Source organism: Bolinopsis microptera, chromosome 1, assembly GCF_026151205.1.
Source record: "Bolinopsis microptera isolate Bmic1 chromosome 1, MBARI_Bmic_1.0, whole genome shotgun sequence".
Classification (NCBI taxonomy): domain Eukaryota; kingdom Metazoa; phylum Ctenophora; class Tentaculata; order Lobata; family Bolinopsidae; genus Bolinopsis; species Bolinopsis microptera.
In genome coordinates this window covers 1,670,101-1,697,392 of record NC_087072.1, presented here as the reverse complement: position 1 = coordinate 1,697,392, position 27,292 = coordinate 1,670,101, and the positions used below count along the sequence as shown (strand labels likewise).

General features: G+C 39.6%; 4 protein-coding genes across 4 annotated transcripts; 3 read left to right on the top strand and 1 right to left on the bottom strand.

The window, feature by feature from the left end:
- Positions 1-1,816: 1,816 nt before the first annotated feature.
- Positions 1,817-3,173, bottom strand: LOC134825912 (uncharacterized protein DDB_G0271670-like). The gene is made up of 3 exons (XM_063838107.1): positions 3,115-3,173; positions 2,180-3,009; positions 1,817-1,863 (listed from the first exon to the last, which is right to left on the bottom strand). The coding sequence occupies exons 1-3, from the start codon at positions 3,171-3,173 to the stop codon at positions 1,817-1,819; spliced, it is 936 nt and encodes a 311-aa protein (XP_063694177.1).
- Positions 3,174-6,328: 3,155 nt separating this feature from the next.
- LOC134826874 (hexokinase-1-like) lies at positions 6,329-11,221 on the top strand. Its single transcript, XM_063839379.1, has 8 exons — positions 6,329-6,497; positions 7,294-7,457; positions 7,583-7,753; positions 7,885-8,058; positions 8,810-8,922; positions 9,055-9,213; positions 9,460-9,572; positions 9,781-11,221. The coding sequence occupies exons 1-8, from the start codon at positions 6,329-6,331 to the stop codon at positions 9,972-9,974; spliced, it is 1,257 nt and encodes a 418-aa protein (XP_063695449.1). The 3' UTR covers positions 9,975-11,221.
- Positions 11,222-12,281: 1,060 nt separating this feature from the next.
- LOC134825910 (3-hydroxy-3-methylglutaryl-coenzyme A reductase 1-like) lies at positions 12,282-25,999 on the top strand. The gene is made up of 7 exons (XM_063838105.1): positions 12,282-12,609; positions 13,535-13,895; positions 14,078-14,409; positions 14,669-14,854; positions 20,771-20,928; positions 21,109-21,213; positions 25,784-25,999. Exons 1-7 carry the CDS (start codon positions 12,282-12,284, stop codon positions 25,886-25,888), a joined length of 1,575 nt encoding a protein of 524 aa, XP_063694175.1. The 3' UTR covers positions 25,889-25,999.
- Positions 17,704-19,205, top strand: LOC134822128 (uncharacterized). The gene is made up of 5 exons (XM_063833034.1): positions 17,704-17,851; positions 17,954-18,272; positions 18,398-18,540; positions 18,655-18,799; positions 18,942-19,205. The coding sequence occupies exons 1-5, from the start codon at positions 17,751-17,753 to the stop codon at positions 19,203-19,205; spliced, it is 972 nt and encodes a 323-aa protein (XP_063689104.1). The 5' UTR covers positions 17,704-17,750.
- Positions 26,000-27,292: the final 1,293 nt, after the last annotated feature.

Below are 27,292 nucleotides of genomic sequence, written 5' to 3'. Positions count from 1 at the left end.
ATAAGTGTAAGGCTACTTTTCAAGTCCTGCATATTTATTAAATTAAGAACGATGATTTCAGTTTGTCAAGTTAAAAGTAAAAAAATAAGCCGGAACTTACTCGGGCTCCCTTTATTCCACTAAGGCCGCGTAGACGACCCTTGGTTCCTTTTAGACCAGGTGGTCCGACGTTCCCCCGCAATCCTGGTCTTCCAGGAGGGCCAACTGATCCCACGAGACCTGGTGGTCCTTCGAACCCTTGACGGCCTTGCTTTCCTGGGAACGGAGATTAGGATCACGATCCTGGGATCACGATCATTTTTGCAAGGTTGACTTTTGACTAAATTAAAATGATGGACGTTTAAAACCGTGATGAGTGCTTTGGTTGTTTTCGTGCCGATCAAAACCTTACCTAGCTTGCTTATTATATATTGAGTTATTGCTAGTTTATTGCTCGCTCCTCTCACGTTCAGGAATCTTGAAAAGAGCGCGCCGCGCACAAGGACTGCCCTGCCAGGTAAATCAAAACCAAGTACAATTACACAATAGCCGATAACATAGTCGATATTCATTATTAATGCTTACATGGAAAATTTGCCATCAATCACGCGATCCTATTCCTACTAATGGAATATGCCTTTATAAATTAAAATATGTCTTTATAAATATAGATGAATATTTAAAATTCCACACAAAACTCTTAACGAACACGTCTTGTCTAAATATGAAATAGCTTAGTACAATGTTTACCTCTAGAAGCTCTCACAGGTGTAGAGCAGCAGTCTTTGGGGGAAGCTTCGGGGTCAGGCTCAGTTTTAACACACACAACAAAAAGGAGGGTTAGTAGGACCAAACTTCGGGATACCATTCCTCTGCTGGGACTGCAGGGAGCTTAGAGATGTGAATTTCATTTGAATTAAAGATGTGTAATTATAATCACGTTACTACGTTAGGTTCTGGTTATAGCACACAACGCGCAAAGATGTGCACCGTGTTATTTTTAGGCGGCGGCGGTCTGGACGCCATAATTGGTCGGCGGCGGCAGTCTGACCACGGTCTGACTATGATACATCTAAACCGTGGTCTGTGAGGTGTACTGTGTACATTATGGTAATTTATTTGTGTTACTGATGACGATGTATATGAATCGATTTCTTAATATCACTCTACATTGAAGAACTAATTCATCGTTAATATATTAATATATATAACAGCTGTATTTGTTGATCTGACGGCCAATACCTCAAAGACCGCGGTCAAGCTTCAAAATTTCGCTGCGGCGGCGGTGGACGTCTCTGACAACGTTGCAAAGGTCGGTAAGACGATGGACAGTATGGTGGTGTACAGTACGGTGCGTGGTGTACATAGGGAGCGTTCACATATGACGTCAGTCGAAGGGGAGGGGTTTGAAAATGTCGACGGTTGCTAACGTGGGGGGGGGGGGGGGGGGGGGGCTGAGACTTGCTGACCAGCTGACGTCAGCAGAAATACCTGCATTTTGGCAAAAACTGAACTCTGTTGACCAACTGCTCAAATAAGTCAAACATAAATCCCAGGGTCCCTGCCTACACCCCCTCAGGATTTCAAAACACCCTCGCTGGCTGACACGAGGGAGGGGGTAAGGGGTAAAATTTGCCAAAATATTGCTGACGTCATAGACATATGTGAACGCTTTCATACTACGGCGGTGGACAGTACGGTGGTGGACACTACGGTGGTGGATAGTACGGTGGTGGATAGTACGGTGGAGGACAGTACGGTGGAGGACAGTACGGTGGTGGACAGTACAGTTTAAAATTAATGCAAGTAAGACGTTCGGTTCGAGACAACAAAAAAATTAACGGCATGTGCATTCAGCATTGTGGAAAGTGGTCACTCTGTACACTGTAGAAACCGGGAATTAGTTTTATCTTATAATCTCAATAGTATTAAACTTAGACCATTATTTAATTTATAAAATGATTAATATAAATAAGATATTAGTTTTACGGGACCGCAATGACTGTAAGTCTAAAAGTAAATCTATGATCTATCATTCGATCGAAAATTCTGCAGAGAAAAATTTTACGCTCCCACGTACTACTACTACTACTACCACTACTACTCCTACAACTACTCCTACTACTACTCCCACTACTACTCCCACTACTACTCCCACTACTACTACTACTACTACTACTACCACTACTACCACTACTACCTCCACTACTACTTCCACTACTACTCCCACTACTACTCCTACTACTACTACCACTACTACTCCCACTACTACTCCCACTACTACTCCCACTACTACTCCCACTACTACTCCCACTACTATTACTACTACTACTCCCACTACTACTCCCACTACTACTCCCACTACTACTACTACTACTACTACCACTACTACTACCACTACTACTCCCACTACTACTCCCACTACTACTACCACTACTACTACCACTACTACTACTACTACTACTACTACTACCACTACTACTCCCACTACTACTCCCACTACTACTACCACTACTACCTCCACTACTACTTCCACTACTACTCCCACTACTACTCCTACTACTACTACCACTACTACTCCCACTACTACTCCTACTACTACTACTACTACTACTACTACTCCTACAACTACTACTACTACTACTCCCACTACTACTACTCCTACAACTACTACTACTACTACTCCCACTACTACTCCTACTACTACTACTACTACTACTACTACTCCTACAACTACTACTACTACTACTCCCACTACTACTCCTACTACTACTACTACTACTACTCCCACTACTACTCCTACTACTACTACTACTACTACTACTACTCCTACAACTACTACTACTACTACTCCCACTACTACTACTCCTACAACTACTACTACTACTACTCCCACTACTACTACTCCTACAACTACTACTACTACTACTCCCACTACTACTCCCACTACTACTCCCACTACTACTCCCACTACTACTCCCAGTTCCCACTACTACTCCCACTATAACAACTAGTTTTGCGGTCACGGTACTGCAATTAAATGTGCAATGACAAATGACTCCAGACTCTAAATTAAATCTATCTTTCGATTGAAAATATTCTAGTCCAAAAACTTTCGGGAAAATAATTTATAACCTGACTTGATTCACGATGTCAATCCTTCGCAGCTCGGTTAGGCCCAGTGCATGGTGCATCGCGCTACAATTACCTGCTAATGCTATTGCTTATAACGAACCGAGCGTGCTAAATCACAAATCACTCTACAGTCGATCTTCGAGATTGTTTTAAAAAGGCCCCCGGCCGGCCGACGGTTGTAACCAACTTCAATCTATGAATTTTTGGACGCTGATTCATAATCACCCCCCCCCCCCCCCCCCCCCCCCGTGACATAGGGTTAAAATTCTCCCCTGACGAGATATTGGCGAAAAACTGTCTCGATCACGTGATATGACCGTATATAAGGAAGTAATTCTAATTTCCCGTTAGGGTTAGGGTTTCAGCATATGGTTTTTTAAGGATTGGGTTAGGGTTAGGGTTGGGATCAGATTAGAGGGTTAGGGTTTCGAAAAGTCGTTCAGAACCGGACCAGATAGAGAACGGGTTGAAAAAGTCAGGTGACAGTCGAGTGTAGTATAAAGTGATTAATCATCATCCTACTGCGTGATCCGCTTGTTTCACAAGTAGAATATCTCTCGCGCGATTCACCTAACCATGTGCTTTCGCGCCACTGCACACTGCGGGCGCGCTTGTTTCACAAGTCAAGCCGTGAGGCGGGCGCGCGCTACCGCAAGCGCAAGGGCTCTGGATAGAGCAACTCGCGCGATACTGCAAGCGAGAGGGCTCTGGTTAGAGCAACCTAAACAATAATTTTTACTTGTATCACGTCGTGACCCCTATATATTGTCGTTTCACTATAGAGTTTCTACGATACAGGGGGAGCCGCGCACTCGTGCGCGGCGGGTTTGCTCTAACCAGAGCCCTCTCTCAGAGCAGTACGCGTTTACACATGGCTATGTAAAGCGCGGCGGGTCTTGTAGCGAGATGCGCTACTGTGCCGCGCCGAGCTGCCATGAATTGACATCGTCAATTAATGTATAGTTTAAGATATTTATAGCTTATTATAACCATTGATACAACGATCATAATTTTTCACCAGCTCTCCAATATCCATTTTAAAGTTGCATTTTATATCCTCAAACTACACAATTTAAACTTAGGCATATTATATATATTATATTATATAGTGTAGACTTTCTGTCACAACAAGACTATAACCCATAGTAACAAACACAAACAGAACCCCTAACGTTTGTAGCGCGATGCACTACTGGGTCGCGCGCGCATCAAATAATGCTTCTCGCAACCACAGACGTATGCAGATCGGCGAGATGCGAAGGATTGACATCGTGAATCAACCCTAACGTATGCTAAAAATTTTCTTCTGATCCTCATATGAGCCCTGTCTCTAAAAACTCAACTGAACTAGCGTTTTGGTGTGTGCAAAAGCTTTCAGGCACGCACATTCCCTGCCCCGTTAGTTACCTGTCCCTTCAAAATCAAACTAACAGTCAAGGACAAAAAGTCATACACCAAATGAGCATTATATTTTTATAAATTGTTTTACATCTCTTTATTCTGTAAAATGTGATAAAAATTAAATTTCTTGTTTCATTGAAAAAATTTCTTGTTTCATTGAATAGTTAATTTACCTGGGAACCTCAAGCTTTTGTGTCCATAAACACGATAGAAGTTATGGTGGAATGACAGGAGTGCAGGTTTTATCCTTACGTCCTTACTGCTTACACTTCTTACTTATTTATACTTCACAGATTTGCCACATGCACACAAGGATGAAAAAATATTTAGATATTCATTTTGTTTCCCGTTATTACTGACATAATTGGTTCCCTCAATTCTTCCTTAACTACAGATTATATTATTTCAGTTAGTATCGACTTGAATGTTACGATTGCAGTTTATTTTTCTATTATATTGTACTCAATAAACCGGTTTCAAAGCCCTTAAGGGTGGCCCTCGGGTCTTTAAAACAAATACTGATACTTCATTCGAAACATTCAACACTTTTAGAAATCACATCTTTCTTAATCCTCCTAATTCAATTTTAAAGCTTAACTTAAAACTTAACTGTCACAGAGTTCGGAGGGAGTTTGTTCCAGTGAGGATTAACTCGCTCCAGAAGAACTACATCCGTTGCTTGAAACAAAATTAAGACATACCCGATCCACAATCAGTCATACCACAAGTTACTTTAAAAGTTCCTATAAGGTCACCACTTATTCGCTGCTCTGCCAGCATTGTTAAGCGTTTGTACCTCAAAATGTAGGGCCTGTCGTGATAACATGGATCACTTAGGTTCCACCAGGATCTGGTAGTCCTCATAATTCTGCGGCCTCTATGCATCGTCATCTTGCACAACTCCTTAAGAAAAATAGGTGCTGGGCATGTGAAAATTTGCAGCCTTCCAGACATTGATTGAGTTAACGAGGTGTCGTACATCACCTCAAGATCAGGTACGTGTAGCTAGTGGTCCGCTGAACTCGTATATGAATTTTCATCCAGATTGGACAAAAATGACTGAGTTATGAGCCAAAAACCATATGCTCATATTTGGGCATACACACCAAATTTGGGCCAAAATCTAAAATTTTTGGCCCATAAATTGGTAAAATATCAATATTTTTGTATGAAACCAACTTTATATAAAAGGTAAGCATAAACTATACATTCTCTGAGATATATAGCTTAATATTTATAGAAATGTAGAAACTAAGGCCAAAAGACCACTAAAAATGAAGAAAATTGGCCATATCTCAGTTCGCAATTTTAGAAGTCACTTAGAAAGTAAGTGACTTCACCAAAAAGCCTAAGGCTTTTTCATTTTTCAAAATTTTCCCATTTAAAATTTGGTGGCCCTATTTTTCTTGTCCTCAGTTGTGACAGAATTGTAAAGAGCAAAATACTTATAATTATTTATGATATGTTTGATTTCTTGTTATTGTTTGTCATGCAAATTTGGTAGACGGCCCCAACGTTAATGTGCCTCTTGCTATGTGTTGGTTCAGCCGAACTAATTATTATATAATACAATTTATTTTTCTTGTTTAGTTAGTTGTCATTCGACCACACATTAAGCAACTTATATTGCAGTCCCATAATATATCAATAAGTATATCAAAATATGTCATTGTAATTTTGCATGGCTGAAATGTAACGCTTGATTTATATATTATATAATATAATAATTAATTGAATTTTCAAATAAAAAATAAAATAGTGTTGGGAACTGAATTTGTTGCGAAGACAATAACTAAACAAATATCACAGGGTGATGTCTGAGTTTGACAATGTTGACAAGACAAGGCTTGAGAAATTAGCCAATGACATGTACCAAGAAATGGAAAAAGGTCTTTCAGGGAAACAATCAAGCCTGCTTATGCTTCCGACCTATATACATACCTTGCCAAATGGTAGCGAGTCTGGAAACTTTTTGGCATTAGGTATGTCGATAACCCTAGGGTGTACTCTATTTGAGCCTTGCACAATCTGCAAAGCGTCTAGATCTTGACCAAATCGATGGCAAAAATTCAAGTTTCGGGAGCTAGCCACCTCCTTTTAGATTGAACATTTTCGCTCAGTTTCGTGACCTTGAAGTAAAAAACAAGAGCCGAATTAAATATTCTGCTTGACACGGGTCATGTAGGAATCGATTGGTTAGGACTGTGTGAAGTCCCCCAAAAAGGCGATTACCTGCTCGGATTAATCTGTGCGGCGCTGCATAATCATGCAAAGCCAGCGATGTTAAATTTGCCAAAAAGTGCAGATATCAAAATTATTTCGGTTCATGTAGAACTAGAGTCCAGTGAGATCAAGTCGATCAGCTGCCTTCGTCCTTCGATCTATAAAGCCAAGCGTTTTATATTTCAGTTCGATCAGGAATTGGGTATATTCACATTATTAATATTTATCTAATATTTTGAATTAAACTTTAAATTAATTTGGCGCCACAGTTACTCACTGCGTACACATTTCTTCCTCTAAGGTCAATTTATAATAGCAAACATAATATATGCTTTTTAAGATGATTGAAGTTTAGTTTGACAATTGTAATAATTCATTGACATGGATTATAGATCACAATCAAGACCTATAATTCTAACACTGAAAGGTTTTCAGCCTTTTAAAGCACGATAGTCTGAATATGATCTCAACAACCCAGCTGCCTAGTTTTAAAGAGAGACCTACAACTTTTGTAAGTTGCCAAATTAATGCCAGCTGAACTATAATTCTCTGCAGATTTCGGTGGGTCAACTTTTCGAGTCATACTTGTGAAATTGATACCAAACAGTAGTCCTGTTATAAAATCAACGACAGTTTGCATGGAGAGTAGAATGAAAACTGTGGGAGGGCAAGAACTCTTTGAGCACTTGGCAGATTGTGTGGCAAGCTTCATGAAGAAGGTCAGTACCTACATTCAGTACCTACATTTACACATGTAGCTGTAGGTCTTCTTTAAACATTACCACCTTAACCTTAACACGCTATTGGTTATATTTAAAAATTTCATCACAATTCCTTACTCTAGGAAAGTTTGGAAAACACCGAAATTCCTCTTGGGTTTACTTTTTCCTTCCCAATGCAACAATCTTCATTGTGCTATGGTACATTAGTTCGATGGACAAAAGGCTTTTCGAACTCAGACGTGGTGGATAAAAATGTAGCAGAACTTTTAAACAAAGCTTTGGCTAAGAATGAGGTTTGTACTTATTACATAATCCCTCACTCTGTCTTCGTAACCTTACCTATATTTCTACACCTACAAAATACGTGTCCGAAATGGCTAAAATATCAACAATTTATATGTTACAATAATATCAATATTGTCAGGTCACCAAGAAAGTTAAGGTTGTAGCTTTAGCCAACGACACTGCAGGAACACTAGTGTCTGGATGTTCCAAATACGCTAACTGTCATTCAGGATTGATTTTGGGAACTGGTACTAACGCTGCCTACACTGAGAAAGTGTCCAATGTTCCGAATATCAAGTCTTCTGAGGAGATGGTTGGTCAGTTAAAGTTAGCTGTTACAATTAGCTGTTAATTAGCTGTTAATTAGCTGTTAATTAGCTGTTAATTAGCTGTTAATTAGCTGTTAATTAGCTGTTAATTAGCTGTTAATTAGCTGTTAATTAGCTGTTAATTAGCTGTTAATTAGCTGTTAATTAGCTGTTAATTAGCTGTTACAATTAGCTGTTAATTAGCTGTTACAATTAGCTGTTAATTAGCTGTTAATTAGCTGTTAATTAGCTGTTAATTAGCTGTTAATTAGCTGTTAATTAGCTGTTAATTAGCTGTTAATTAGCTGTTAATTAGCTGTTAATTAGCTGTTAATTAGCTGTTAATTAGCTGTTAATTAGCTGTTAATTAGCTATTAATTAGCTGTTAATTAGCTGTTAATTAGCTGTTAATTAGCTGTTAATTAGCTGTTAATTAGCTGTTAATTAGCTGTTAATTAGCTGTTAATTAGCTGTTAATTAGCTGTTAATTACAATTAGCTGTTAATTAGCTGTTAATTAGCTGTTAATTACAGTTAGCTGTTAATTAGCTGTTAATTACAATTAGCTGTTAATTAGCTGTTAATTAGCTGTTAATTAGCTGTTAATTAGCTGTTAATTACAGTTAGCTGTTACAATATTCAATATTCACCCGTTTTAATAATTTTGTCTTGTTTCATTAAATGGAATGAACTTGATTGATGTATATAATTTCTCTAAACAAATAAGTTTATAAATAACTCTTGTCTAATTGATAAGGTAGTAATTAACATGGAGTGGGGAAACTTTGGTGAGCTGGGCCATCTTGCTGATCTACAAACAGACTACGACAAACAGCTTGATGCTTCCAGTGTTAACGCTGGCAAGCAACTGTAAGTATCACAACCGTTGCTTCTTTCTTCTAGAGTATATATATATATATTATATAATAATATATTATATGCATGTATTATATAACTATATAGCTATGTTTTCCCTATCTCTAAGATGACCCACACTTACAGGTATGAGAAGATGATTAGTGGCATGTATCTCGGGGAACTGACAAGACTAGCACTGCTGAAACGAACTCTACATAAAAACTGCATCTTCGCCGGGAATATCCCAGATATGCTTCACAAGGAAGACTCACTCGACGGATCAACTGTCAGTGATTGTATTAAGTGAGTTTAACAGTTCAGTTTAAATAGTCGAATGGCTTGGTGCCAAGACTATGAGTCCAACTTATTTACACTGAGCAGACAGAAATTCCGAACCTTGTATTTTATTTTACATCCTTCGCTCTCCTGAGTGGATTGCTGGGGCAAAAATCTACGATCACTATTAAGCAAAATACATCATGTATTGTCGACGTTTTTGCCTTTACAATCTAAGAGGAAACCTGGTATTTAACAGTCCAATGTGCCCAGTTCTGAAGAGGAGTGTCGTGCCGTGTTCCCTAAAGCGAGTCCTGCAGATATTGCTGTGGTGCGACAAGTTTGTAATGCTGTTAGTAACAGGGCTGCTAAACTTGCTGCAGCAGGTAAGTTATATGTAGTATATTATATTTACAAATCACAATTATTGTCCGTATTCATTAAATCCTTGTTAACAAACTGCATCATTCACACAATATGTTACATGACATCAATATTACTTACATTATCCACAATTGTATGTTTGCATATTATGCATTAATTTTTTCCACTTCTAAAGTTAAACTGACCCCGTAATAAAAACAAATTACCCAGGTGTCTACGCTATCTGGCTGAAACGTGAGAAAGTACCGTTTACCGTAGCAGTGGACGGATCAGTGTTCCTAAAACACGCTACATTTGCTAATGTAATGAGGTCAACTCTCCAGGAGTTGAACTGCACTGTTAATCTGGAAGTTGCCACTGATGGCTCTGGACTTGGGTCGGCTCTTATTGCTGCCATCGCTTAGTAATTCTTATGTTAGATAGTGGGAGGTGAATAATAGTGGGAGGTGATAAGGAGTTGGAATTACCGGATTACGCCACATTGCAGCACTAGATTTATTAGAGTCAATTTATAATTTGATTTATATTGTAAATAATGGGTGCACTTAAAATGTTAGGAATTGTTTAAACATGTTAGGAATTGTTTTTATTGACTTTTACACAGGATTTGACTTACGTTTTGACTTACGTATCATCCGATACGTGAAAATGGAGCATCATAGTACTTTATACAATAAGATTTTGTACCTGATTTGTGAAACGTAATATGGAATATTTAACATCGTTCAGTCGAGGGAATATTATATTATATTACTGTGGTAAATTGATTCGTTGTAAGTTGGCACATAGTTCCACCGAGTTCTAGAACATTCTGTAAAAGTAAGGTTCCAGAGAAGTAAAATTCCAGAAAGCCCAGAAAGGTACGGTCCTAGAAACAAATTTTCTTTTTGTATCATAATAGCTTAAATTATAAGAGTGTGTGTTCTATAAATTTATAAATGACTTAATCAAGGAAACGGTATTAGAGTGGTTCAATTGGTGGTTAAATTGGTGGCCTGCTGCTTTTTATTAACGTGGCAGTTTGATCTGAATTATAGATTATAATTTATAGATTATAGATTTTATTCGATCACGAGACTTTGCTCCTCGGCCTGAATGAGTGGCTTCTCTGCTCCTAACTGTCTGGTGAACGGTGCAGGTGCTTTATAGGAAGTTCAACTGGAGTACAATATTCCGTTTCGATACGTTATTAAGTTTGAGTGTGTTTCTCTCCATCGATACACGTACTCAAGTTCGACACGTTAGCTAGACCAGAACCGAGTGGTAAACAGGAGAATTAAAACTATACTGAAAGGTTCTGGAATTTCTAACCGCTGGTTGCTAAATGTCAGAAAATTGTTTTATCTGCCATTGAACCATGTGATCCTATGATGAGGACCCGGCAATAGCCGTTGGATCACAAGCAGAAACTATTTGTCGAACTAGAGTACGCTGCCTGGACTCTAGTTCGACACGTACCGAAGTTCGACAGGGGTGATATCTGGCGAACTATAGTGCGTGTCGAACTAGAGTACGTGAATCCTTTCCATCCTCACTGGTAATGTTTCATAATTTTTTTAAAGGTATGTTCTTCTGTCACTTGAGATTTTACAAACACATCTTGATTGCTTGATAATGTTTTGCAGGCTGAGCAGGTTTATACTTTTGCACCATTTTAAGGCATCATGTAGCCGGTGGGCCCGACATGATACGACATATCTCGACACGTCGGGGTTTGTCGGGTTTGTCGGGGTTTGTCGGGGTTTGTCGGGTTTTGTCGGGGTTTGTCAGGGTTTGTCGGGGTTTGTCGGGGTTTGTCGAGCCTGGAGGCTTTTTTTGGACGGAGTCATCAAGCTTTACGTGGAAAAACACTACACAAGAAGGCCTCATGTAGCCGGTGGGCCCGAGGCAAAACCCCTCGACAAACCCTGGCAAACGGGGTTTGTCGGGGTTTGTCGGGGTTTGTCGGGGTTTGTCGAGCATGGAGGCTACATGATGCCTATTTTAGCTACGACAGCGGAATCCCGACCGAAGGCTGGGTTACTCTAGTATTATATAAATTAAATTCCTTTTCTGAAGGAACACTTTTTACTCTTCCGTATGTTTTTGACATATTCAAATCTACACCAAGGATATCAAACATTTATTATCCTGTGATCAGAAATTTAACTTTAAGTATTAAATGCTAGAGGAACTATCAAACAATGCATAGTTACCATGACAACTACACTAGTTACCATGACAACTACACTACATGGAGCTAGAGGAACTATCAAACAATGCATGAATAATTGAATGTGTAGCTGTTTAAATATTGAAATCCATGCGATATGAAACATAATTTATCTGATTAAAATTAAATTACCCGATTAATTTGCACGTTTATTGTTTATAAAATGAGATAATAATAAGTGTTTATATCATTCAAATAATTTACAAATTTCATTGAAAAATTTTACTGTTTTGACTAAATTCATACTGACATGTGCTCATCTAAAAATGTAAAATATCACAAGAAGATTATCATTAATTTTCATTATGAGATATAATAGGAAATAATAGAATGATTCGATGAAAATTAATTGAATAGGGACGGTGAAACTCTGAACCAAATTAATACCGGCACAATAATGTATCAAATTAAGTGGATTAATCACAACTAATTTAGAAGATTTTGTTTAAACTCAGTATCTATCAATATTTTCTTCCCTCAATTCATAGCCCCCAATAGAATGTTGCGCTTCCCAAAAGTGCACCACAGAAAGTATAAAAAAGAAGATGAAACTGAGAGAGATTGGGTAGACTCCCACTTTAAATACACTCCCCGATACCAGATCCTGGGGAACCCCTCGTCCGACCCAGCTAAACCCTCCGTCCACATCCTCCCGGACGACTGTATCGACCTCATATTCTCCTACCTCTCCTTCGAGGAGCTGGTGGTGGTGTGTGGTGTGTGTAAGAGGTGGTACAATGGGTGCTTGTTCGCCTTCTCAAGGAGGGGTGATAAACTCTTCATGTTCATGTTTATGAAGTATATGAACACTAAATACTTTGCTGGGAGTGGGACAAGTCGGGCTGCTGTCAGGTGATCAGATTGAGAATGTTTACGTTTTTACAGACTGGTGTGAAAGGTTAAACAGTGGAGATGTAGTTTTTTAGCATACTGATTGAAACGATGGAACGTGTAAAATATAATATAATATGGTTGGTTCGCTTGATGCGAAATTTATGAACGCTGTTTAGATATTCTATTGATTTTTAAAGCTTCAGCTAGTTTAAATTATTGTAAATATTGTGAATTGTAAAATAACCTTAAATATTGTGTGTGTAAAATAACCTTAAATATTGTGTGTGTGTGTGTGTGTGTGTGTGAATACTTATACTGACTTTGAGTGACTTATGTAGTAATCAAATAAAAATAGCAATAATAATTACTTGGATATCCTAAAAGAAACAATTGTGTGTATTAAAAGAGAGATTCCTTTAACGATGCCTAATGCAATAACCATGACGAGGAAGGGCACTTCGTCAGGACAGAAAATAGACAGTTCTATCGAACAGATAATCTGATACTCATTTCGAGTTATATGAACTATTGCATGATCATATTTAGAATTGATTAATATCATATTATTTAAAATTTAATTTACGTCGTATTATAGGATATAGCTATCTATATATAGATTGCATGTTCATCGAACTAATTTATCGTACATATATTTGTTTAGCTTTAGACTTTAACCCAGGTAGATGTAGAGTTCTGTACACTATCTTTCTATAATAAATGTTGAACTTTTGTATATTATTATTGTTTAGCGTTTGCATGCAGTAACCTATAATTTTTGTGTTTTACTCAGAAATCAGAATCATCTCAAATTCAATGTTAATATTAGCGTGAGTATGCCACATTTTCTCATTATGTGGAAAATTTTATGATTTTAGGTATTGATTTCATTTTACTATCAATATAAAATCCTGTTATCAGCCATGCCAAAACTTACCGATAAAACAGACGAGGAGATCCTATCCTTACTTGAGACAGGCCAGATAAAACAATACACCCTAGACCGAGAACTGGAACCTCTGAGAGCAGTGCAGATCCGACAACAGTTCCTTCTATCAGACTACCCTGATCATATCAGAGATACTATCCCCTACAAGCACTATTCTAACTACGAGACTGCTACTAAAAGTTGCTGTGAAAATGTTATTGGTTACGTGCCCGTTCCTCTGGGTCTGGCGGGACCTCTTCTTATAAATGGGAGCGAGTATAATGTTCCCATAGCAACTACTGAGGGAGCGCTGGTTGCTAGTTTGTCTAGAGGATGCAGGGCTGTTAGAGAAAGGTGCTAGCTCTTGTTAGTATTGTACCTCGTTATTTTTCACGTTAATTTGTTATTTTATCTCCCCTCTCCAGTTTATAGGTCCATTATGGAACCTCCTCTTTGTGATTACGTTAAACTTGCTTAATTCTCATTAAACAAAGCAGATACCCCGTTGAAATTTCTGAACCACCAACTATTTTCAGTGGTGGAATAGACAGTACTCAAACCTACTTCGGGATGACCCGGGCTCCACTGATCAAGTTCAGTTGCGGCAGGGCAGCAAAGCAAGCTGCTGATTGGATATTAGAACCTGGTAATTTTGAGAAAATAAGGGCGCAGTTCGAGAGTACCAGTAGATTCGCCAAGTTGAAGTCGATTAATCCGAAGCAAGCGGGAAAGTTACTGTTTCTGAGGGTAGTAGCCGCGACTGGTGATGCAATGGGTATGAACATGATCAGTAAAGGCTGCGAGAAGATGCTTCAGTTTCTTCAAACGGTTGACGTTTTTGAGAACATGACTGTCCTTAGTATAAGTGGTGAGTTTATGTTAGACTCTTAGCGGAAAACTCTTACTGTGTAAACAATTATTCCTTTTGTTCAATGATGAAACTTAATATATACGAAAGTGCAAGCCCACTGCATCAGAATTCATCGATCTATTTCAGTTTTTCCCTATTTTATCATTAAAGACGAGAAAAAACTTCGTTAATTGAATAAGGTGATAGCCTCTAATGTTTTGTACATTGGAACATTTCCCCTCATACACCACACTAATCATTACTTGCTACGATTCAGGTAACTACTGTGTTGACAAGAAACCGTCAGCAATGAACTGGATAAACAACAGAGGTTACAGCATTTCCTGTGACGTCACTCTTAAGTGTGACGTCATCAAATCAGTTCTCAAGACATCTGCTGGAGCTCTTGCGGAGTTGAACTCCTCTAAAAACCACGTCGGATCCAGTCTTGCTGGCTGCATAGGTTCGTCTGCACTTTTGTGAAACTCTGAAAATTGTGTCAAGGATATCAAGGTCAAATACAATCAAGGCTCGACCGGAATCCCGCTCGTGGTTAAAATTGGCCTATTTTTGGGAATCCAGTCCCGATTAAAATTCGGCATTTTAGCCGGGACCAAACCATAATTTTTTCTAAATTTTTGCCCATTTATTGTTAATAATATTGAGAAACTTTTCGTAGAAATGAATAAAAAACACTAATTGTTTTAAAAAACTTAAGGGGGGGGGGGGGGGGGGGGGGGTGGGGGGGGGGGGGGGGGGGGGGGGGGGGGGGGGGGGGGGGGGGGGGGGGGGGGTTCATGTCAAAAATTAATGGTTTATCGATTTTCTGGTTTTAAGTGGTTTCATACACTTGAGACGATTTGGAATCTTGTGGTGAAATTCCCATGTCGATATCTTATTGGGGGGGAAGGTTGCCCAAAAATGGGGCTTCAAAAAGTTTGGTCACATGGCCCAAAAATGACCAAAATGACCAAAATTAAACTTTCCTCAATCCATGTGAAATTCATGTCAGTTGTACTTCAAATGATTCTAAACAACGTAGTGAAGTCCGCATGTCGATATCTTATCGGGAAGTTGCCCAAAATGGGCTTCAAAAAGTGGTCGCGTCACCCCAAAAAATGCCCAAAATGCTCAAAAATTAAACTTTCCTCAATCCATGTCAAATTTATGTCAGTTGTACTTCAAGTGATTCTAAACAACGTAGCGAAGTCTGCATGTCGATATCTTCTCAGGAAAATACCCAAAATGGGTTTCAAAAGTTGGTATCTACCCGTCGGAAAATCACAAATTTTTATTGTTTATATAATATTGTGACTAAATTGGATTTAAAATACTTTCGAATCTAAATTTACGATAAAATCGTAAGCTTAAAAACCAACTTTCACCTGCTCTCAGTAAACAAGCATATTTGTTTTAAAAACAACAACAAATTATTTTGTGAGTTCATATATAGTTTTGTTAAAGATTAATTAAATTAGAGTTTTAAATTAAGTGGTTTGGCCAGATCACGATTCACAGGGTGGTATGTTGAGGGCCTTCGGGTCCAGTGATACTTTGACCAGAAATGTGTTTCACCCGCACAACCCAAAATTTGGTACGTTTGTTTCATTTTGAACTCAATTATACAAGCATCTCGTCTATAAACTAAACAAAACGTTTTCTGTATGACATTCAGATATTTACCAATGTTTGCGATTGTAAGTGAACTAATATAATTCTTTGATTTCTGACAATGAGTATTAGTTATAGTCATGGGACCAAAAAAGCGCAAGATGTCTGGTTTTGGAAATCTTCCCCTGGATAAACGTGTTCAGAAAACTACACCCAACCAGATCAAAGTCCTCAACCTCAGCCCATAGAAGTTCAAAACACCTCCCACCTCAGACCAGACCGACGACGCTAGAGGATACACCGACTTCCAGTATTGTCCATGTTGAGATCAGTAGTCCTGACTTGAGTTCCCAAGATGGTAGGTAGATAAAATCCCCAAATTATAGGTCCGTTTTGTAGTTTATTCCAGCTAATATTTGAGTACTTCATTGGTAATGTCAACTTTGATATTTCTAAGTGACTAAAAGTAATTTCCCATTTTCCAGAGGGTGCTGATAAACTGGAGGAACTGCAACTAAGAGCTCTGAAAAAGTCCACCTCCCAGAAAGAAACTATACAACATTGTGTCTGGTACAGAGTCCCCAGAGTCCCCAACTTTAGCGAGGAAGGCAGTACTGCAAAGGTCAGCTGCAGTCAAGGAAAGCGAAGAGTCGGGTTTAACTGTTGTAATGTCCCAGCAAAGTTTGAAGGAGCTTTTGAACTTGTATCGTAATCACTTGGACGTTGGTGGACGTAATAGGTAATCCCATTTTTATGATATTTAACCTAAATGATCACGAACATAAATTGATTAAAATAATATAACAATTATTATCAGTTTTCTTTATTGAACTCTAAATAAATATATTCAGATGCACGAAACCAATGAGAGAGTTGGAAGTTGACCAGAGCGCACAAACCACCTCCATCAGAGTTCACTGCAGCTGTAACCAAGTTGTCCAGGTTAGCGATTGGTCGCAACAGAGATGCAAATGTCAATGAGGTGTCTGGACATCCATTTCGCAGGTATTATCTTATTTTTACTCTACCATCTCGTATCAACTTATCAACATCTATCTTTCAGTATTTTTGTAAATAACCTTACTGATCTATCAACAGAAATTTATTGTTACATCAGGTCTCAACAAGTTCAAAGGCCTGATGGGGATAGAGCACCAAGATTCCAGTTCAACATTCAAGAGGAATCAATCGAAGTTACTGTCCATTGAAGAGGAAATTCTAATGGAGCAGGTTCATAGGAATAGAGTCGAGGAGCTTTCTCTAGCTAAGAATCAGCAGTCAACTTTGTACGTCGGTGAGAAACCTCGAATCACAGTTAAAATCGACGGAAGCTGGTCGAAAGCGGGTTTTACGTCAAACTTTGGGTTTGTTGTGGTGTTGTCCTCAAAAACTGGTAAAGTGTTAGACTGCATCTTCAAGTCGAAATATTGCAATAGCTGCAATATGCAGAAAGACAGTGAGATTGTTTCCTGTGCCAACTGCTCAGTAAGTTCTTAGTAGATACTGCTAGTGCTATCTTTATATTCAGTCTTTATGATAATCAGTAAACGTACAATAAGAATTGCTCAATGACAAACGGCAATAGTGTCCAATTACAAAACTTACAGTCTAATCGCAGGCTAATTACGAAGGGATCCAGTGGCGGAATGGAGGCCACAGGTGTTCGGGAAATGTTCGAACGGAGTCAAAGCTGGCCGGAAGGAGGGGTGGTGTTTGACGGAGTCGTACGTGATAGGGACTCAGATGTAATGTTCCATATCAGATTTGCGTACAAGGATTTGGGTCTGTGTGCCACTTGTACAAAACTACAGCATACAGATGCAAAGTCTCCTGAATGGAAATCATTTCTGTAAGTGTGATTTATGGCCTATCGATTGGTAATAGTTTTTTTTTGCTTTTGATATGACCAAGTTCTGCACTGTAAATTAATAGTAAATTATACTTATAACAGGAAGAGCGACGAGTTTAAGCAGTGGGAGCTAGACCACCAGAAGGGTGTTGTCGGATGCCTGAGAGTCAACGATAACTACTGCGTGGAACACTGGTGCCGAAACCTCGGAGCTAGATTGAGGAATCACAAGTTCCCACTTGTGAATGTTCTGGTAGAAAAAAAGAAGAAGGACAAAATCGAGGTAACAGAGCAGAAGAATGTTTCCATAAGAGGGGCTGGTGGTCACCGGATGACGGGAGAGAAGTGCACCAGTTTGCAGATACAGGTCAAGAAGGTTGTTAAGAGCGTGACTGCTGAAACGATATCGGTCGAAGCGAAGGTATAAATATAATTTTATTATAAATATTTCGTCACAAGTCCTAAGAGGTCAAACAATGCATATTTTTTCTGTCTCGCAGTACCTGACATCGGAAATATACAAGATTACAACGACAACTATCACAGATGAAACGTTTGAACAAAGGGATCCGGGGAGTTTTCTTGCACAACTGCATGGTGACACCTCCTGCTCATCGTCACAAACTGTGCCCCAAAGGAAAGAATAGCTTTTGTGGTTGGAGGAGACAGCAAGCTGGTGACCTTTCAGAGTTAGTCTTATTGAATCACTAAACATTTTTAATCATATCTTAGACCAGCTGTTATTTGCAAAACATTTTTACCCCCATTGCATAGGAGAGGAATTACTGAGCTCTTTAAATCAGGTATGCAGAAAGGAAAAAGACGCACTTGTACGGCGAGTTCTATCAATTGCTGCTGCCAATAATTGACGAATTCACTAGCGATCTAATGCTTGTGAAACTCTCGAAGGGTCTCCACACTGACGACTTGGAATCCCTCTTCAGCTCGGTTCACAGCCAGCATTCGAAAAAGAAGGTATAATGAGCCGATTAATCATTTGGGCTATAAATATAATCATTGTTTCAGAATTCAATTACTTGTGCGAGTAGTAATCATATAACTGTCTATTGTACCACATTTATATTTTCAGTTCCGAGGTCCTGAGATTCTAAGAGGAGCTTTTGCACGAGGTGTCGTGCAAAATAACTCTGGGCTATCATACCTGAGGAAGATAGTTGAGAAGAACAGTTTCAAGCCAACCTTGTTCTTGACAAAGTTCATCGTCGAAGAAGACAAGAAAAGGATTGTAAGTGAGGAGACTTACATGGACAAGGAGAGGATTGACATCGTAAAGACAGCAACTGGTGCTGCTGCTGCTGTTGACGATTCTTATAAATCGGGACAGTTCGATTAGTGTTTTATTTATTATGACGTGGTCTATTGTATTATGTTGTTCATTTATTATGTTCTAGTTGGCGGCCAAATTCCAAAATTTGCACTGCAAAATTCAGAATTTGGCCGCCGAATTTTTTTAAAGGCCTAACTCAAAATTCCAATACAAAACTTAAGGTCGAAATGCGATTCTACGTTGATTCTGAAAATTTCATGTAAAAATATTGAAACCCTATTGAGTTCTATTGTTTTGAGCGAAATCAGTTTTGCAAATATCGCGAACTGAGATATGAGCGATTTTGTTCATTTTTTGCGATTATTTGAACATAGAATCTACAGTTAGGTAGATATTGAGCTGATAATCATAGAGAATGTGTAGTATAGGCTTATCTTACATATAAAGTTGGTTTCATTCAAAAATATTGATATTTGACCAATTTATGGGCAAAAATTGATCAAATTTGGTGCGTATGCCCAAATATGGTCATATGGTTTTTGGCTCATAACTCAGTCATTTTTTGTCCAATCTTGATGAAAATTCGTATATGAGTTCAGGGGACTACTAGCTACAAGTAAAGCACCTAAAATCTGGTTTCTGAGCATGTTCAAGGTATTTGGCTAAATTGGGCCTAATTTGGACCAAATATGGGCGTGGCTGCCCCGCGGGCACCTTTTGGCGGTTGGGGTCCGGGACCCCCTCAAAAGTTTGGTCACTGGTCCTAGTTTGTCGGACAACTGCTATCTCGAAACCAAGTTTCACAAAAAAATCAGGGTGAACCCCCCCCCCCCCCCCCCCCCCCCCCCCCCTTAAGATTAAAGCAAAATGCTTTCCCTCATCATCTGTAAATTCAATCTCACTGCCTCTTCTTCGGACTCAGAAATCATACTGTCGTTGTGTGAGTCCTTATCAGTATAGTCTTTGTTCAGACTGTTACGGGCCAGGTTACCAACAGGTGGGACTTGACCTGATCTATTTCGTAGTTTATTGCCCTTAAGTTGTATTTTAAAAACAAGTTCATTTCTACGACCGGAGGCTCAGTCTGTTATTCCCTACAACTTTTTTTCGCCACATTGAAACTAAGGGAGGAGGTGTACACAGATAGATCCGGAAAAGCTGGCTCAGCTAGGGATACAAATTGTTATTGTTTTTAGAAGCTGTTATCATTACACCGCTGAATGTAGAATAAAAACTGATGATATATAATATCTAAGGTCACGCGGTAAAAACAAAAGTCATTTTTTATGGTTAGCATTAATCTCAATAAATAATGCATGTGTTATGCCGTAATAGGTAAAGTAGTCGCACATAAGGAGTATGTTTTATGCTAAAATCAAAATAAAGAATATTCTGGAAACACCATGTACGTTATATAAGATCAATATACTAAGAGTCATCGAATGAGATCGGCTGTGTGATAATACCAAATATTTATTACAAGTAAAATTTTTCCTATACTAGCCGTTCCCGGCATATTTTTCTGGTCCCGGCCAAAAAAGTGGTCCCGGCCGAGCCTTGAATACAATACAGCCCCCCCCGGCCCCCCACAATACAGTTTGACAAAGCAGAACTAAATATAATCTTCCCAGGTGGTAATAACGCACACGCTAGTAACATAGTAGCAGGTATTTACCTAGCAACAGGACAGGACATAGCGCAGGCAGGGACCAGTTCCATGGCAATGGTGAATATGGAATGTTTGGATCGGGGAGACCTGTATGTCAGTGTCACTATGCCTTGTATTGAGGTTAGTTTCCAAGTTAAGCTTAATTGACTCTCTTTTACGGTAACTTGGAATGGTTTCACTAGTTTATCTAGATTCGGATACTGGTGGAGAGGTGAGACGTTCTCTCGTGGGCACCAAGACCCAGCACGTCTAAAAAGTAAAATATTATTGATCATTATTATAAGGTTAATTTCACGTCAGGTAGGCACAGTTGGTGGAGGAACCTCACTGGCTGCTCAACAAAATAACTTACAACTTCTAACCAGCACCCCGGACGTGAACATTAATGCTGCTTTATTAGCTCAGGTAACACTTTGTCTTAGGATTCCTCACATACTTTCTGTAAGAGTATAAGATTGGCAGACTCAGTCCCTTCCGGACTAACCTTTACCAAAGTGTAAAACACGACTTTACATATTAGATGATACTTACCTTTACCAAAGTGTAAAACACGACTTTACATATTAGATGATACTTACCTTGACCAAAGTGTAAAACACGACTTTACATGTTAGATGATACTGCATTTCTCTATTGTATTTCAAACTAGTTTAGGTATGTTTCATGTTTCACTGTAAACAAAATATGTTGAATTCAGAGAGCTGTAAAATAAAGGGTTGATTGAGTTGTTCTTTTTTCTAGTTTGATTAAATGATGGAATGTGATAAGTAGGAGTTCGTTAGTCGAGCGTGCTAAATCACTCTACACTCGATCTTCGAGATTTTTCTAAACGGGCCCCCGTCAGGCGTCAGTTGAAACCAATACAACTTAGAACGATGTATTTTCGGACGCTGATTCCGAATCACCCCCCCATGAAATAGGGTTAAAATGCTCCCCGGGCCAGATATTGGCGAAAAACTGTCTCGATCAGGTGATACGAAATTTAAAAAGTCACGTGACAGTCGAGTGTAGAGTGATTAATCATCATTCTTCGTTTGTGCCTTTAATTTTCCAACACCTTATTTCCACAAATGGACAGAGAACCCTCTCGTTCGTAGATTAGAGAGTTAGTCATTATATCAACACTGCTCAATTATACATTGTCCTTACCTGCAATCTAGATATTGCTCACAGACGTCATCTGCGATCAATTTTGAATTACAAATACCCTCACATCATTTCCAACAAGAACTTGTATAAACGCTGCAATAGCGAACCATTGTCAGCTAAAGTGGCTCGTAGTCGGTGGAGGATGCTCGGACATGAACTGCGTGGGCCTACAGATGGTCCAGCCTATTCGTCGCTTGTTTTTGCTGTTAACACCTTACAGCTTCAAGGGCGGCGTGGAAGACCGCAGTCAAACCTTTTCTCACTGATTCTACACGACCTTAGTGTTCGAAAATTATCGTTAAATAATTTATGTGATTTAAACAATTTAACTTTAATCGCTCAGAATAGAGTTAAATGGAGAAGTATGCAAATTGCATGACTTTTGTTTGAGAAAGATTAGGGGACAGAAATGTTTACTTTGTTTACTATCTGTTTCTTAGAGCTTTTGTTTATATATTACCTGCAATCAATAAATTAGCCTCGATATTTGATTGTTATCGTAAATCGCAATACAGTGTAACACTAACAGGACATATTATGACGTTGTCTAATGTCTACTCAACCATGACTTTCAGTGTATTTCAACTTCTAATGATTATACTGGAGTGATACTCCAGTAAAGTAATATCTACTCCTGGTATAGTAATATTCCAGTACCCTGGGTTGGTTTTTTTTGTCCCAAACCCCCCCCGGGGTTTAAATTTTTAAATTTTAAATGAAAATTTCCCTGTGTTTTTTTTTCCGTACTAAGGAAGGTTATACATACCAAAATCTATTTGTTTGTACTAAAGGGGCACCCCAGGGGCCCAAAAAATTACCCCAAAATCATGAACCACAAATTTTTTGGGGAAATTTCTTGGTTTAAATTTCCCCTTTCCCCCCTTTCTCCCCTCCCTTTTTCTCTCTCTCCTCCCTTTTCTCCTTTTCTCTCTTTTTTTTTTTTTTTTTTTTTTTTTTTTTTTTTTTTTTTTTTTTTTTTTTTTTTTTTTTTTTTTTTTTTTTTTTTTTTTTTTTTTTTTTTTTTTTTCCCCCCCCCCCCCCCCCCCCCCCCCCCCCCCCCCCCCCCCCCCCCCCCCCCCCCCCCCCCCCCCCCCCCCCCCCCCCCCCCCCCCCCCCCCCCCCCCCCCCCCCCCCCCCCCCCCCCCCCCCTCCCTCTCCTCTCTTCTCTCTCTTCTCTCCTCCTCTCTCTCTCTCTCCTCTTTCTTTTCTCATCCTTCTTTTCTCTGCTCACACTCCTCCTTCCTCCCCCTCCCCTCTCTTCTCTCTCCTTCTCTCACTCTCTCTCCTTCTCCTCTCTCTTCCCTCTCTCTTCTCTCTCTCCTCTCTCTCTCCTCTCCCTCCTCCTCTCTCTCCTCTCTCTATCCTTCTCTTTTCTCTCTCTCCCTCTCCTCCTCTCTCTCCCCGTTCCTTTTCTCTTTTTTTTCCCCCTTTTTTTGAAAACCCCCCTCCTTGTCCCCCTTAATTCCACCCACTATTTCTGTCCCTTATCCTTCTCTTTTTCTTTCCACCCCTTTTTCTTCGTTCCTTTTTTATTTTCCCCCTCTCTTTTTGCCTGCTTCCCTTATTGTTTTTTTCCCCCACTTATTCTGTCCTTATCTTGGGTTGAATTTACCCCACTATTTCTATTTTTAAAAAACCTGTGTTGGTAATTTCCACCCGGACTATGATTCTGATGGCGCTATCCTTAGTGTTGTGATAATTTCCACCCGGACTATGATTCTGATGGCGCTATCCTTAGTGTTGTGATAATTTCCACCCGGACTATGATTCTGATGGCGCTATCCTTAGTGTTGTGATAATTTCCACCCGGACTATGATTCTGATGGCGTTATCCTTAGTGTTGTGATAATTTCCACCCGGACTATGATTCTGATGGCGCTATCCTTAGTGTTGTGATAATTTCCACCCGGACTATGATTCTGATGGCGTTATCCTTAGTGTTGTGATAAGTTCCACCCGGACTATGATTCTGATGGCGTTATCCTTAGTGTTGTGATAAGTTCCACCCGGACTATGATTCTGATGGCGCTATCCTTAGTGTTGTGATAAGTTCTACCCGGACTATGATTCTGATGGCGTTATCCTTAGTGTTGTGATAAGTTCCACCCGGACTATGATTCTGATGGCGTTATCCTTAGTGTTGTGATAATTTCCACCCGGACTATGATTCTGATGGCGTTATCCTTAGTGGTGTGATAATTTCCACCCGGACTATGATTCTGATGGCGTTATCCTTAGTGGTGTGATAATTTCCACCCGGACTATGATTCTGATGGCGTTATCCTTAGTGTTGTGATGATTCTGATGGCGTTATCCTTAGTGTTGTGATAAGTTCCACCCGGACTATGATTCTGATGGCGTTATCCTTAGTGTTGTGATAAGTTCCACCCGGACTATGATTCTGATGGCGTTATCCTTAGTGTTGTGATAAGTTCCACCCGGACTATGATTCTGATGGCGCTATCCTTAGTGTTGTGATAAGTTCCACCCGGACTATGATTCTGATGGCGTTATCCTTAGTGTTGTGATAAGTTCCACCCGGACTATGATTCTGATGGCGTTATCCTTAGTGTTGTGATAAGTTCCACCCGGACTATGATTCTGATGGCGTTATCCTTAGTGTTGTGATAAGTTCCACCCGGACTATGATTCTGATGGCGTTATCCTTAGTGTTGTGATAAGTTCCACCCGGACTATGATTCTGATGGCGTTATCCTTAGTGTTGTGATAAGTTCCACCCGGACTATGATTCTGATGGCGTTATCCTTAGTGTTGTGATAAGTTCCACCCGGACTATGATTCTGATGGCGTTATCCTTAGTGTTGTGATAAGTTCCACCCGGACTATGATTCTGATGGCGCTATATCCTTAGTGTTGTGATAAGTTCTTTAGTTGCTCCGGAGGAGAGATAACTGCAGTGAGCCTCTGTGTCCGCTTAGCAGCTGAATGCTGACTCCAGCAAGAGAGACATCACACAAACTTTAATCATTTTGCTAATGGTGTTTGTTTTGTAGTGTGTTGTTCAGTAGTGATACTTGATAATAGATAATATGACATAATATAATAAGCACAGGTACAATAATTCCCGCTCCTATTCCTATAAGAGAAATCTGCCTTACTTCTACCCACCTGGTGTACAAAACTTATTATTGAAGTTTAAGTTTTTTTTAAAGCGTTTAGTAAATATTTTAACAATGCTTGTGTGTTTTGTCCCAGGTCACCATGTACTTCCTGCATATTGAGAGTTTACCTCATCAAGTTGTGTAACTTCCACAGTTACAGTTGTTCATGTACCTGTTGACCTGATTATTGTAGTCTCAATGGATATGACCAGTGTTAATCATATTAAAGGTAATCATATTAAAGGCATCACCGAAATGCCCTTTCGAAGATGGGTGTAGGATACACGAACACTGCTTACACTTGACTATATAGGGTATATATAATACATTATATATTATACACTTAACTTATATATACATTATAATACACCGCGCACCATGTTTACTTTATGATTTAGTTTCCTCAATCTCCCCTATTACAGGTGGTATGTGGAGCAGTGTTTAGTTTCCTCAATCTCCCCTATTACAGGTGGTATGTGGAGCAGTGTTTAGTTTCCTCAATCTCCCCTATTACAGGTGGTATGTGGAGCAGTGTTTAGTTTCCTCAATCTCCCCTATTACAGGTGGTATGTGGAGCAGTGTTTAGTTTCCTCAATCTCCCCTATTACAGGTGGTATGTGGAGCAGTGTTTAGTTTCCTCAATCTCCCCTATTACAGGTGGTATGTGGAGCAGTGTTTAGTTTCCTCAATCTCCACTATTACAGGTGGTATGTGGAGCAGTGTTGGCTGGTGAGATATCCCTTCTCTCCGCTCTCTGTTCTGGAGACCTGGTTAAGTCTCACATGCAACTCAATAGAGCAGAGAGGTAGCGTAACGGTGGACTGAATATGGAGTATATAGGTAGCGTAACGGTGGAATGTTTTGGTGAGGACTAGGGCTATTTGTTATTCTTATGATTTGTGTATGATTTCTTTTATTCAGACTGCGTGTTTCTTTTTGTGAATATTGACCGTTTATCTGTGCTGTAAACGTTCTTCTCAAATGAGAATTGGAATACGCGACAATCGAATTTATAGACAGTCTTGCGCAATAAAACACGTGTGCGCGCGTAGATCAGTTTCTGATGTGCGTGACGGACGAGAGAGTGCATGGAGAGTTCCTGGTGTGACAAAAATGAAAGATAACTAGAGCAGCCGGCATAGCCGCATAAATGTTTGAATCACAAAGGCTACTGTTAAATGATTAAACTCTACTGAAAAGGCCACGGCATCCGTATAATTGAAATAAAATCGACACCTAATTGGTCGCTCACTTGTAGGTTTATAACTCATCACCCGTTAAGTCACGTCGCTCACATATTACTTAATTACTAAGGAGGGGGTTCAAACTGAAAGGAAGGGGTAAACAATTGGCCAAAAAGTGAATACTGTAATGTGCGAACTGCAAACGGCCCATTACCACGATACTTAATTAACTTGCTCTCCTCACCCTTTAATCAGAATCACTAATTATGCCAGCCTCGCCTTCCACTGAATTCCATCATATTAAAACGAAGCCGGGGTCTTTTAAAACTAATATGAGGTTGTCAGGTTGGAGCTTCATAGAGTAGCCTGCAGTCCTCCAGCGCAGGCCCCCCACTGCAGTCCTTCGGTGGCGTCCCCCCCCACTGCAGTCCTCCAGTGGCGCCCCCCACTGCAGTCCTCCAGTGGCGCCCCCCACTGCAGTCCTCCAGTGCCCCCCCCCCCCCCCCACTGCAGTCCTCTTACCTGGGGACCTCAGGCTATCGTGTTCATAATTACATATAGATCATTACACACATTTCTTTCATTACACTCATTTCTCTCATTACACACATTTCTTTCTGTAGTACGTTTGTCCACTCTTATCTGTATGTAGATAACAGCTAAATTGCATGTGCTTGTGACGTGGACTGTGGTAACTAACTACGACTGACAGACTGAGGCTAGGCGGTACGGGAATCAGAACCGTCCAATTACATAAAGCTGCCACAAACTTTCCAGTAAAGTAAGTTTTTGATAATGGAACCTGAACCAAAACGATTAGGGGGATTCTCAGCGCTGACCAGCCTAGAGCTAGTCGACAAGCTAGATGAAGATCAGATAATGAGGGAGAGCAACCTCATTTTGAATCCTGAATTTATCAAGAATCTGCCACGTAAAACTCGTAGTAAAAAGGACATTGACGAAGCTCGTGTGGCCCTAAAAGAGCATTTCCAACAATTTATTGGCGAAGAACAAGATTCTTTATTTAAC

Excerpts from the sequence above, each read along its gene's own strand:
- LOC134825912 (XM_063838107.1), bottom strand. The coding sequence starts at position 3,173 with ATGCACCATGCACTGGGCCTAACCGAGCTGCGAAGGATTGACATCGTG. Across the intron at positions 3,010-3,114 it reads GACATCGTGAATCAAGTCAG|TACCGTGACCGCAAAACTAG; the intron begins GTTATAAATTAT and ends ATTTAATTGCAG. Across the intron at positions 1,864-2,179 it reads TAGTGGAAGTAGTAGTGGAG|TGTACAGAGTGACCACTTTC; the intron begins GTAGTAGTGGTA and ends CGGTTTCTACAG.
- LOC134826874 (XM_063839379.1), top strand. The coding sequence starts at position 6,329 with ATGTCTGAGTTTGACAATGTTGACAAGACAAGGCTTGAGAAATTAGCC. Across the intron at positions 8,059-8,809 it reads TCAAGTCTTCTGAGGAGATG|GTAGTAATTAACATGGAGTG; the intron begins GTTGGTCAGTTA and ends CTAATTGATAAG. Across the intron at positions 8,923-9,054 it reads GTTAACGCTGGCAAGCAACT|GTATGAGAAGATGATTAGTG; the intron begins GTAAGTATCACA and ends CCACACTTACAG.
- LOC134825910 (XM_063838105.1), top strand. The coding sequence starts at position 12,282 with ATGTTGCGCTTCCCAAAAGTGCACCACAGAAAGTATAAAAAAGAAGAT. Across the intron at positions 14,855-20,770 it reads CAGTCTTGCTGGCTGCATAG|GTGGTAATAACGCACACGCT; the intron begins GTTCGTCTGCAC and ends TAATCTTCCCAG. Across the intron at positions 20,929-21,108 it reads TCACTATGCCTTGTATTGAG|GTAGGCACAGTTGGTGGAGG; the intron begins GTTAGTTTCCAA and ends ATTTCACGTCAG.
- LOC134822128 (XM_063833034.1), top strand. The coding sequence starts at position 17,751 with ATGTTCCATATCAGATTTGCGTACAAGGATTTGGGTCTGTGTGCCACT. Across the intron at positions 18,273-18,397 it reads CGATATCGGTCGAAGCGAAG|ATGAAACGTTTGAACAAAGG; the intron begins GTATAAATATAA and ends CAACTATCACAG. Across the intron at positions 18,800-18,941 it reads TGGAATCCCTCTTCAGCTCG|TTCCGAGGTCCTGAGATTCT; the intron begins GTTCACAGCCAG and ends TTATATTTTCAG.